Genomic DNA, 13,491 nt, shown 5'->3' on the forward strand with positions numbered 1-13,491 from the left:
GGACTCTCTAGATAAATGATTAAATGTTCTGGATATTTGTTCTGCAACTGCACTGCAGATGTTACAGTCACATACAGTGTTTGTGTTGTGGAATATTAGTTGAAGATGTGTTACGTTTGTTTATGCTGTGGAACATTTGTTTAATGATGCAAAGATATGTTGCATTCTCTTTTATGTTGCATTTGTTTAATTCTGTAAAGCTGTGTTTCTTTGCCTGTCTAAAACACCTGATTGGTCTAATAAAGAGCTGAATGGCCAATAGTGAGGCAGGAGAAAAGATAGGTGGGGCTGGCTGGCAGAGAGCATAAATAGGAGGAGACATCTAGGCTCAAGAAAAGAAGGAAAGAAAGATACATAGAATAAAGAAAAGTAAAAGCCCAGAAGCAAAACATAGTTAAATAGAAACAGGATAATTTAAGTTAGAAAAGCTGCCTAGAAACAAGCCAAGCTAAGGCTGGGCATTCATGAATAAGAATAAGTCATGTATTTATTTGGGAGCTGTGTGGCCGGCCTCCAAAATAGTTGAAAAAACAAAACAAAACAACAACAACAAAAACCAACCAACTACACTTTTGGCTTTTATATGGAGAAAAATCTCAACCTTCTGCTGCAATTGTCTTTAATCATCCTCATATATTTTAAAATAACTCAGATCAAACATACACATTTTCCATTTGAGGCTACCTCCCTTTTTTTTCTTTTTTGCCAAAGAAATATTTATATCCAGTATCTCTTTAATTCATGTCTGTATTTTTAACTTTTGCTATTTAAAAGCTAGAGAAATCTTAGCCTGAACATCCAATTTCTGTGTTTTGCGAACTTTGAAGCAGTGGTTTGCCACCTCTAATGTTTGCTTGTTGTAGCCTCTCTCTAGAAACTTGAGGTTGGTGGGTTTGGTGTGGGTTCCAGAATCTGCATTTCTAAGGTTCCCTGGTGACTCTGGCCTGTAGCTTTAGCCATATACACACTGTGAACCAAATACAGTCCTGATATCACACCCTTCTTTCCTCCCTCCCTCCCCATCTCCCTTCTCTGACAGGATCTCATGTAGCTGAGGCTAGCCATGGAGTCCATTCCCTTTCCTCCACTTTCCAAGAATAAAGGCATCACAAACCAGCAATTGTGATAATTTCTCATGTGGATATTGGAAGTTTATAAAACAGATGGGAAGAAAGAAAATCATATATATATATATATATATATATATATATATATATATGACTCTCAAAGTTAAGTTCATTTTTCTAATGCTGAACTTTGTTGGAATAGACATGGAATTATTCTAAAAATAGTAGATCTTTAGGTTTTTGCTAGTGTCCATATATTCTAATTTCCTTGGAAGTGTACAGACATTTCACAATTCATGAAAAAGGAAGATGTTTTGAAGGTGACAAGGAAAAGTTCTTACACAATGGAACAATATGTTAAAGCTATTTTTAACATTCTTATTGTGCCATTGACACTACATTGTTTTCACATTATAGCGAAATTCTTCCTAGGACATAATTCAAGACCAGTGGGGTATCCTGTATTCACTCTAAAACATTTTTGCATTGAAATCGTTACTAGCCTTTAGTTAGGTCAAGGTCACCTGTAAGATGATATGTGTTGACTTCATCAGGTCAAGACCATCTTTTGAATATATTCCCAAACCAATAATCATACTCAGAAATAATCATTAACTGAGATACAAGACCTTTGTATAACAATAAGGACAATAAATATCATTTTTGTGGTAAGAAACTTTATCTGTATTATCATTTTTGTGGTAAGAAACTTTAACTGTATTACTATTTCTACTCTGTATTCTTCTCTGGAGAGAGATGTCAAATATAATAGTCTATTAAAAGTGAGTAAATTCTGTGGAAGAGCTAACGATGAAACTGAAGATAAGGGTATGGTGATGCACAAGAATACACACGCCAGACAGTATTGGACCCCATAAGGATGAAGGGAGAAAAGATGGGAATTACAGTATATTAGTAAGAAATGATCAAGACGATTAACATTTCAGGAAATGTAGTCAGTGAAATAAAGGGCACACTTAAAAGACATGCCTAAGTTGCTATATAAATACCCAACTGGAAATAAAGTAAAATTAACAAATGAAAATTCATACTAACAGACAGCACAATAAAATACCAAAGCAGAACAGAGCAATTGATATGGAATGGAAAAAGGAGTATTAGTGGACTCAAAGAAATACTTTTTCAGTAGCCAGATATTAACAAGTCCTGGTGCTGATAGTGGCACCAGGACCTATCCCAGGTGCATGAACTGGCTTTTTTGGAGCCCACTCCCTATAGAGGGATACCTTGCTCAGTCTTGATACAGGGGGGAGGGGCTTGGTCCTGTCTCAACTTGGTATGCCAGACTTCATGGACCCCCCAAGGAAGGCCTTTCCCCCTCTGAGGAGTAGATAGGGGGTGGGAGAAGGGGAGGGAGGAGGAACTGGGGTTGGTATGTAAAACAAAAACTAATATTTTAAACAAAAAAGATACGATAAAAATGCTTTAAAATAGTTATTTGAAAATAATTATTTTTGTGCTGCTTTAAACTGGGTATTGTAGTACACACCTATAATCTCTGCACTTGAGAGGCAGGATCCTCTGTAGGAAGAGCCACAGTTTCTGAGTGTTAGGCCAGTCTGGGGTACACAGTAAGAGCTGGTCTCAAAAAACCAAGGCCTTGCAGGCAGCATGGAGGTAAACTTTGCATGGTTTGAGGTTAGAGATGGGTCTCCCTGTCCCTGGGTGGTAATGGCATACACCTTTAATCCCAACACTTGGGAGGCAGAGGCAGGGTGATCTCTGTGAGTTTTTGGCCAGCCTGGTCTACAGAGCAAGTTCCAGGACCAGCCTGAGCTACATAGAGAAACCCTGCCTCATAAAATAAAAAATAAAAAAGAGTACAGCTTGTTATATTTACCATGGTTCTGTGTCATTCAGGACACACCTAACAAATGAACCACAGGGAAGAAACTGTGCAAATTGTCTCTGTGTGCTGCACATTTTTTGATAGGGTTGAGTTTTCTAATAGATGACCACTGTATTTTAACCCTTTTTGCATAGTAGAATTGATAGAAGAATTGAGACTATAAACCTCCATGTTTATTGCAGAAGAGCCTTCCATTAGTATCCAATTAAGTAATTGTTTAACATATGCCTGAGTGACAGAACACTGCTTAAAGATTAGCATGGTTGAAAAGTTCAAATCAGCCTTAGAGGTGGGTAACTAAGTAGAGATTTAAGGTACAGTGGATGCTGACCCCCAAGAAGGACTATGGACCCATGTTAGCATTAGTACAGGTGCATAGTGCCTGACTCTGGATCTTGAGGAAGTTGTGCAGGAAGAAAGGTGTGAAGGAATCTTGGGAATCTGTGTTTTTAGTAAGCTCTGGCTTTCCCCCATGGTCTTGCCATACAACCAGCTAGAAGAAAGCCAATGGATCAGTTCTGGGAGGCACTAGGAAGAATTGGGGGAGTATAGGGAAGTACTGAGAAGCACTGGGCAGATCAGAACTGGGAGGCACTAGGTCAACAATGGGAAGAACTGGGGAGTACTGGGAAGGACTGGGTCAGCACAGGGAAGGAATGGGAAGCACTGGGCAGCACTCTTACAAGGGATGTACACTAGACATGAAGTTAGCTTGGATTTAGGTCAATGTGTTACATCCTGATGAACCTCAGTCTGTTCACTATGGGGATTTCTTTCTAAGTGACTCTCCCTGTGGTCTTTAAGGCTCTTTCAGGCCCAATTCATTATGATTCTGTGAGTTTTGTCTTTCATGACTTCCTGAGCCAATCTCTGATGGAGGAGCAGATTCCCTATGAAAGCAGTTAACTTCAAGAGAATATGAAACTGCATATGAGGATAATGAAGTTTTCCATTATTGGGTACCACTTAGCATACTTCTGTTAGTAAATGTATGTATCCTCCAAGGGAGATAGATGGGAGCACATGGCTCTTCCTGGGCTTTGCAAAGACCAGAGAGTTAGCAGAATGACTTCCAGAACTGATTCTGAAAGGCATCACTCACCTTGCTTTGCACAGAGGCTTTCATTGACCAGCTTCCCCTCCTTGTTGGTGTCTAATTTCATCCAGCTATCGAGGTATTTACTTATCTTCCTGACCACCACCTTACGGTTTTGTTTCTTGAGAAAGAGAGAGGTATTTTCCACCTCAAGGAAGCCTTCCTGGTCATGGCAGGTCCATCGAGGTGCCTGGGCACAGGGAGTGGAGACTGCTGGTCGGAAAGGACCCCTGGAGGAGTTGGAGATGCCCAGGCACGATCCAGATTTAATATGAAAGAGCTTCCCATCTTCCGTCGACAGCCATTGCTGGTTCTGGCTGGTGCCATCGCATGAGCCCATAATCACTTTCTGATTTACAGAAAGACACTGCTGTTTACGGACATGGACTATCTGGAACCCCTCTGGAAGATGAGAGACTTATGAAGTACCATGGAAGGGCCATTGAATAACAGAACCACCTGCCCACAAGGCAGCTGAGTTAAAAATACCACATTTACTTTTATTTTGATCTTCCTAGCATTGCAATTGCATAGTCTCAGAGTTAGCCCATGTGACTTAAAATCCTAAGGCAACCAAACAACAAACCATCCTTACCCCATATACCCAACCAACCAACCAAAAACATCCCCCAAACTCAACCAAGCAACTAAGAAACCAAAAACACCCTCCCTAACCAACCAATCAAACCACCACAAAAAAGCAAAAAAAAAAAAAAAAAACCAGAAACAACAAAAGAATATCAGAACATTATACATAACACACCCCTGTGAAACTCTTGTATGATTGAGTGAGAACATATCCCCACTGGAAAAAAATGATAGGGATCTTGAAGAAGAAACAAAGTCATCCAAGGAATATGGCTTTTCATTGGATGAGGAACAACAAACACAGAGAATGATGTGTGTGTTATCAAAGTCAATTAAATACAGAGCTTGGCCCCTGTAACCATTTGATCTTCTTCATATCATAGTCCTCTTCTATTATTTAAAAGAGAGAGACACCCCCTTCTTGGTCCTTAAACACCCAGAGTAAATAAATATTTGTTTATGAGCTGCATGATATGAATACATGCTTTAAAAATTGGGCACATTTATTAAAATATAAAGATACAATGGAATGTGCTTTTGAAGCACAACTTGTGACTGGTAGCAAACCACAGAAGTATTGATTACCAGAGGCTATGTTCCTGCAACACTGTAGAGCAGCATCGATTTTGTGACAGTGCCTATAGTTTCCCACCAAATACCAACATAGTTAAAAATATCAACATTTATTGAAGACTAACTGCCCAGTTTTTAAAACACTCACAGTAAGAAAGCAAAATACTCCGGCTCAGAAATGATTTTCAATGAGTTTTTAACCTCAGCTACCTAGCTTTTCTATGGAAATATTCCATCTTTCCAAATGACAACTTCCAAAGAAAACATATTTTCTTATTCTCTTTAATAATATTCCATATATATATATATATATATATATATATTATATATTAGAGAAGAAAGTTAAAGTATAACCTGATTGGGGAAAAAAGAACAGCATAGAGAATACTGTAGATTGTTACATATAAATAATGAAAGATGTTTGCTCAGGTGTCCTCACTCTGAGGGCCATCCTTTCAGGGGCTGAGCTGTCCCAGGCACTTGGTAAACACTTATTTTCTTCTGGAGAGAAATCTCCGCAGTGTGGCCGGAGCTGTCTCCTTCCATCCCCCTTCCCCATCGTCTTTGGCTACACTGCCAATGGAGACCTGGCTCTAATTCTGCCTTATTTCAGATGCCTCTCAAGAGGCAGGCAGCCTCCTGTGCTAATGCTGAGAGAGACAATGCCTCTGGGAAACTGAGGCTGACCCACTCACCTAAGTTCCCGAGGATCAGGCAGGTTAGGATCGCCATGTAAACTTCAGCCTCCATTTTCCACTAAACAACGGTTCATGCTTCGCTTGGGGGAAAAAAAAATCCTCCCAGATAAGAGAGGCAAAGAGTAGGAAGGAAGTGAGCTTCACGGAGAGGGGAAAAGTCAGTGACACACTTCCTCCAATTGAAATGTTTGGGGGAAGTTTTACACCAGTGTCCTTCTGTCTGTTTCCTTAGAAAGAAGGTATAATGATCATCTCTTTTTCAAATGTAGATCCAACCCCCAGGAGCCAGAATAAACCCCCAGAAAGTCTTCCCCTGCTGTCCCTTTGGCACATGACAAGTTAACCTCAAGATGGAGTAAGAGAATTGTAAGACAAATAATTGAGTCTTCCTGTGCCATGCCTTCTTTTCAGGTGCTATGATTCTGTCCAATATACGCAAGCCATGTAATTTATGGGGGTCTGTGACAATCGATAGAGAGATATAAACATGCACTGTTTGCATAATGAGATGCTGGCATCTATGAGGAAAACCACATAATGATGGCACTTCTAGATCATTATCTCTCGAGTGGTTGTAAGATAGCCTTTGGAGAGAGGCATCTCTACCCCAGAGGAGGAAAAGACTAGAATTAACTCCATCGCATTACCTACTTCAGTTTACCCACATGATGGTGTTTTCCCAAATGAGCGTAAGAAAAGAATATACTTCACTCAATATTTAGTGTTAAGAGCCATTTATTGGTAGTATGAAACAAAGTCAGCTTTGCTGCATCGAAAATTCATATATGAGCAGAACATCTCGTGTTTGCTGGGTGTAGTTATTTTACTTCGTTTGTCTCTAGAGAAATCAAACCTTTTAGAAATGCAAGTATGTGCATGATATCATCTTTAGAAAGACTTCTGGGAATGAGACAGGCTGGAGCAACTCCGGCGGCAGCTGCCTTTTATTGGGAGAGAGATTCCAGGTAAACAGCATATTCAAAAATCCCTTCTTAGTAGAAGAGAGATGAGTATTTAAAATTATTGATACTTTATAGTTATTATAAATTTGTTTATCCCTTTTTTAAAGCAAAACAAGTCACAATGTAGAAATATAGTAGTTAGAGTTGTGGAGCAGAAGCCACCTCTATGCCTAATAACAGAATATATATACACACACATATATGTATATATATATATATGTATCCAATGACAGCCATTGTGCTCTGTAATTGATCCATAGGAGGTACTATAAATACACATTTAATAGATATTATCAAGACACATTTCCATATAAAATAGTTACTGCATTTGATTTTTTTCAAAAACAAAAATGTATTTGTTAAAAATCTGTTATTAATCACTTGCAACATTAGCAGCAAGATTCTGGTAACTGAGATAGGTAATAGCACTTAAACTGGAACAGTTGAACAGCTGACAGTCCATTCACAAGACAGACTTTATAAACATTAAAGCATCTAAACACAAGATAGTGACATCTTCAGCAGCCCCTCCTGCTGTCACAATGACAGTCACTGAATATTACACACATAGATTCTGTGTGGCAGATAACCAACACCGACAAAACAAAATCCACCTCAGGCTGTGTGAGAAATTATCATACCTCCATCAGCATAGGAAGGACCTTCAAAATAATTTGGGGGATGCTTACAGATGCATTCCTATACACAAAGGGTTGGCAATCTCTTATGTTGCCAGATCTTCCACAGTCCATGCCGCAGGTTGGCGTTAGAGCTTCCTCATCCACTGCAGGAAGCTCCTTCTAGGAGCCATAAGTAGGTGATTTCATTAATCACCCATGAGATTGACACTCTTGCAATCTTCACGGAATCACTGGACAGTTTCTGGTGAAAGTCTGCTCTCGTACAGGCACAGGGCATGGTGCACAAATTCATACTGTTCACTGGTTTGAACCATGCCACCCCTGCGTGGAAGAGATCAAAAAATAGCTCAGATTTGCTGACACCTTATAACATTGTAACCTAGACATGACACTAGAACTAAAGTGTTATGCCAAACATATATATATCTGCTTCCCTTCTTACCTGTGTCTACATATCCTGGCTGGTGAAGTTTAATATGTCAATACCGTCTTATACTATGCAATAATGTCATATCATGATGTATTGGTAATGATGACACTGGTTCCAACAAGCCCACCTGCTGATGGTTGTAATTACATTCATTCCCTAATAATGCATAACATTAACAAACAACTTCATTGTTAGCATTGGTGTTCACTGTGCTTCTTAGTGTTACTGAGCTTGTACTCCTACTTCAATTTTAAAATTCAACTGGAAAACTGTATTCCATTGTTAGGCCAGCAGCCACTGCACGCATATCATAGCTACCAGACTTCTCAACTGCATTGTTTTTTTCTTGTGCATTCATTGGTCTCTGATGGCTTTGGGAGAAGCAGGAAATGCTGTACATATATTGTATCACGTAGGTGTGTGGTAGGCTGTGCTATCTAGGTTTGTACACATATACCACATAGTGTTCATACAACAACAAAGTTGTCTAATGAGAAATTTTCCAGAGCGTCTCTCCGTCATTAAGCAGCACAGGGTATGCACTTTCTCTTTCTCACCATGCCTCCTCTATATGTGTGTGCATATATATGTATGCATACATACATACATACATACATACATACATACATACATACACATACATATATATGCGTGTACACACACACACACACACACACACACACACACACACACACACACACACACACACGGGGCTCAATATAGCACCATGCACTCTAGGCACCTGATTACTTATTTTAATGTTTTGAAACAGGGTCTCCTATAGCTGAGGCTGGTATTGAACCCACTATGTGGAAGAAGATGACCTTGAACCTTCATCCTCCTGCCTCCTGGGAGTGCATTTACCTATGTACTGTTACCAGAGCAGTGACAGAACCTCACAGCTAAATACTTGGACTCTGGAATGAGTTAGTCCATCTAGCTCAAACACCTCCTGCGCTCATTTTCACCTGTGCATTTTACACAACTTCCTTAAAAGCATTTGGTGTCAGTCCCCTCTTCTGTTAAAGCAAGCCAGTGATGAGATTATGCAGTTATTATGAGCGTTCAGCTCCGAGCAGCCAGAGTAGGGTTATTCTTTCACAGGAGCCTCATCGTTTATCTTCTGTTAAAATGCATGATACATTTGGGCTAAAAGTGATGGAAGTGGGTTACCAAAGCACAGCTGAGCTGTGTGTGATCTATTGCTCTTCCTACAAGTGAAAGATCTACAATAAAGTGGGTCGTTGAAGGCTCTTAGGGCACCAATCAGTCTTTGGGTGTGCTAGGCATCTAAACACAATAGTGGGTGGATCCTTCAGATGGCTGGAAACTGGGAATTGGTTCTTGCTTTTCCTCTTCACTGGGGCCATTGTCATCAGCAGCTGTTCAGCATCACCCCCCCCCCAATGTCATAGATTGGTAGAAGGCAGCTGCTTTATGAGAAAAAATTACTACTTCTCATCAGAATTTCATAGACACAATACTTTTATCTCATTTTCTCCTATGGTGATGGTTCTTCAGCTTGATAAGATTGTCATTTCACTGCATAAGAGTTATCACTACAGCAATATCTGAATTTTTGTACTCTCTCTGTGACTCATCATCAGTCACACAAGGAATCTTATTTTAGTTTTAGTCTTGGTTTTACTTAGTTATTTTTTCTATTGGTAGTTGGCAGATAATTTTCAAATCATGTAGGCAATTCCAACTTAAAAGCATAATGTGTTGTTCCCACTGTCACGAGACTTCTGGTTAATAACAACTGAAACTAGCCTTGTATATTTGCCTGTTAAACTACTATAGCAGTGAGACCACACCTTCTGAGCTAGACAGTGATTCCTCAGGCAGGTTTGACATGGTGTCAAAACCATGCATTCTTCAAGAAGTGAAGAGGTAGCTTTAGTTTCTAATGTTAGCAACTTCCTTGTAGAAATATTATCATAGTCTTTTCCAGTAGAACTGTACATTTTGTTTACCAAACATGGACTGGTCAGAAAGTGACAACAGAAATGGCAACTGAAGAATCACTTTCATTTCCTAGTTATAGTATGACATCTGGGAACATTTAGAAAAACATAGCAGGTGTTCAAGAGATGCTAGTCTGAACTGGAAAGCTCAGGAGATGCAGCCACAGTAAACATCAGGGCAGCTGCAGGGCACCAAGAGACACCTCCCTTCCTTTGACATTTTCTCAGAGAATCCATACACTTATGTCAAGCACAGGCTGTAAGTGGAAACTCTGTGCACACTACCTCTCTTGGGCTCTGGTCTGCGAACCTCCTGTTCCTGTTTACCTCATCTTGAGGCAAGATCTCCACTTTCTTGACTGTTCTGTTCAGCAATGACATTTGTGTGTCTGATTGGTGGACCAATGGAGTCACAATTTAGGTCTTAGTTATCATTTCATCATTAAGTGGCTCAGCAGTATGTGATCACGCTTAGAACAGATTCACTGTGTTCTATCAGGTTCTATCAAGTGTAACAGATGGTGCTAACTAGGTCAAGGTTGCTTCAGCCAGGGGAGACGGGGAAGATGGGAATATGCAGTGTGCTCTGGCAAAATTCCTGTAGATCTGAAAGCTTCAGGAAGACACAGGAAAAGTGTTGTTATTGCCCATTTCTTTAGGAAAATAAGAACAAAAGAAGTAGCATCAGAGGAGTCCTCAAAGATCAGTCATCAGAATTACTGGCAAAATCTTGTTTCTCTATAGGCCGGGCTGTCAGCCAGCTTCTGGAATGTTCATGGGCAGAGAAACCTTTAGAGACAGGCTTCGGAAGACATCAAAATGAATTTCTCTCTCTCTCATGTTCTCACCCTATTGGCCAACTGAAATAACCCAAATAGGTCTCAAGATTCCCCTTGTAGTCACACAATAGTTCTCTAAATGATGAAAACAACCATCAAAGTCCCATAATCTTTCTTCTCTAGACTAAACATCCTGTGGTTACTCAACATTTCTGTGTAGCCTGGTTTCCCTGTCACTCACAGACAGTCTCACTTCTACAAGCTATTTTATGAAACGGGACCTTCCTACAGTGTGGTATCTATCCCTGATGGGATCTCGTCAGCAAGTATCTTTTCTCTCTTAGCTACACGTTGTAGATCATTGAGACTACATTTGTAGATACGTCAGGGGGTGAGGCCCCAGGGCCTGCATGGTGTTTGACACTCAGCAAGCCTCTTAGGAAGAGACAGGTTAATTAAAAGTTAGCAGAATTGTCTTGAAAGTGAAAATTACAGTTTTTTTTTTATCCTGTATTGAAGCTGTTGAAAATTAAACACAGGAACTTACATTTGTTCCTGTTTATTACAGTTTGTTAATTCTTCTGAGCACCATGTTCTTGTATAACCGAATTATTATTTCTAATGTTCAATATATTACTCTTCCATTTCTCACTTCCAGGAATGAACCTTCCTGGCATCTAACAAAACAACAAAGCCAACAGAAAAAGACAGGACTAAAATAAGATGAGTAATTTGATATGATATATATTGTTCAATCTCATCTTAACATTGTTCTCAGTTAAGTTGTACGTTTTTAAGGTCAGGTATGCCACAGCTGCTCCTACAACAAACAGGCACTTAACTAGTCCTAAGTAAAAAGGGGAATGTATCAAATAAATAATACATGGCATGGTATTTTTACGTTATGTGAAAGTAGATAAACCGTGGGCTAAAGGGCAGCACAAAGTTTCCCAGGTTACATTCATTAGATACTGGCTAAAATTTAAGAACTTGTCACAATCTTCTTGGGAAATGTTTAATAAATATTTCACAGAACTTAAAACCTAGGATTACTCTTCAGGTTACATTCTATTCTAGAGGATTTTTTTTCTTTTGTAAGATGGCAATATGAAACAAATCACAAAATAAACTCAGGAAGCTAGTACAGCATACAAAATATTTTTGTGGAAAAAAATGAACACAGTCATATAGACTATGGGGTCTTCGAAAGAGTTTCCTAGTAATTCACTCCCACCCCAGTTTAGCAATAATTGATCCTAGGCAATTGATTCAATCAAATGGAGTCTATGGATTTGCTAAAATCTAAATCTACACTACAGAAACAGCCAGTTCCTAATGTGAACTGGTTCTAGAAGGCAAGAGATGGGGATTCTCTTATCTATTACTTCAAAATTAGCCATAATGAAACAGAAACAAACAGAACCCCAAAGGCATCATCCAACTGATGTTCAAAGAACAGACATTAACAAACTCCATTATCTGTGGTAGGTCATAGTTCAAACTCAACCAAACTTGAGGTTTTAAAAGAGTCCTACAAGGATTCCAAGTCTTAGGAGATTAGGCTGCACAGGCTCCAAAATTGTCACCATCAGTGGAACAAGAAGGCTAGAAATTAGCACTGTTGCTTAGCCATTACAGAATTCAAGAATTCTCTTTTGGTATTAATTTGGGTTTCACAAACCACTGTAGATTAAGTTATAATTTATGCCTATTATTTAGTAGATATTAGCCAAAAAAGAATAAAATTATCTGGGCCCACAGGCCTATCATCTCAGCATTTGGTAGGTAGAGTGGGAGGATGAGGAATCCAAGTTCAGCCATGATACCTATGACTAGCTCAAAAGACAAAATGAAAAAAAAAAGTAAAAGGAAAAATGGCAAGAGAGCCTTGGCTATGACAGTGGTCATGAGTTTGAAAAGGTCTGGAAAGCTAAGGGGTGAATTCTCTGTCACCTTTGGAGAGCCTAGAACAGGCCAGGCCAGGCCAGGCCAATGATAAATTGGTCCAAGTTGGGAAAGTCTGGATGGAAATGGAATTGGTCCAAATATATTCTATACAAGGAGACAGCCATAGATGAGGCAGCTGGTACAATGGGAAGCAGTGGCTTGGCTCCTGGCAGATTTTGGGTGTAAGACCTTATTTTTAAACCCACTAGCTTCATGATTTAATTAATTAATTTTTATTGTTGTCATTTTGAGACAAGGTCTTGCTAAGTAGCCCCAGGCTTGGCTCAAACTCCTGCAATCCTCCTGCCTCATCCTCCCTAGTGCTGAGATTACAGGAGAACGTCACCACTCCAGAGAGCTCTGATTTTTTTTAAACACAGGTCACTTATCTCCTCTCCCACAACTTGGCTTTTCCCACTTATAAGATAATATGAATGATAGCTGTCTCTTCATTGTGAGCATTAAATATGTCAGAACACTTGGTTATCTAGTTGCAGGACAATCACAGAAACCAGAGGAGTCCCTGGTTCCTGAGGAGGAGGAGGAGGAGGAGGAGGAGGAGGAGGAGGAGGAGGAGGAAGAAGAGGAGGAGGAGGAGGAAGAGGAGGTGAGATGTTAGTCCCAACTGTCACTAGGGTAGCTAGCCATGCTTTTAGTGGCTCTTCACATTGATGCTCTGTGGAAGATTTTGTTTGCAAGAAATTTTCCATTGTCTACACCCACAAAAGAGCTTGCAAAGCTCTGGCCTGGCAAGGGAATGTGTTACCTAATAAGGTTTCAGGTTTTGCAGGGCTTAGGAGATACTTCACAAATGCTTAGTACAATGGCTGCTGGTGCTTAGGTACAAAATAAATGCTGCCTATCTTTGTTCTT

General features: G+C 39.7%; 2 protein-coding genes across 2 annotated transcripts in view; both read right to left on the minus strand.

Annotated features, from left to right (window-relative positions):
• Positions 1-5,944, minus strand: part of Ptprb (protein tyrosine phosphatase receptor type B) — a 96,087-nt gene extending 90,143 nt beyond the window's left edge. Inside the window, exons 1-2 of the mRNA XM_035451360.1 lie at positions 5,890-5,944; positions 4,040-4,435 (exon numbers count right to left, since the gene is read on the minus strand). Of these exons, the coding sequence (XP_035307251.1) occupies positions 4,040-4,435; positions 5,890-5,944 (451 nt within the window). The remainder of the gene's footprint in view (positions 1-4,039; positions 4,436-5,889) is intronic.
• Positions 5,945-6,609: 665 nt separating this feature from the next.
• The window catches only part of Ptprr (protein tyrosine phosphatase receptor type R), a 115,757-nt gene continuing 108,875 nt past the window's right edge, over positions 6,610-13,491 (minus strand). Inside the window, exon 13 of the mRNA XM_027392375.2 lies at positions 6,610-7,816. Within this exon, the coding sequence (XP_027248176.1) occupies positions 7,723-7,816 (94 nt within the window). The 3' untranslated portion in view covers positions 6,610-7,722. The remainder of the gene's footprint in view (positions 7,817-13,491) is intronic.

This window comes from Cricetulus griseus (assembly GCF_003668045.3).
Source record: "Cricetulus griseus strain 17A/GY chromosome 1 unlocalized genomic scaffold, alternate assembly CriGri-PICRH-1.0 chr1_0, whole genome shotgun sequence".
Lineage (NCBI taxonomy): Eukaryota > Metazoa > Chordata > Mammalia > Rodentia > Cricetidae > Cricetulus > Cricetulus griseus.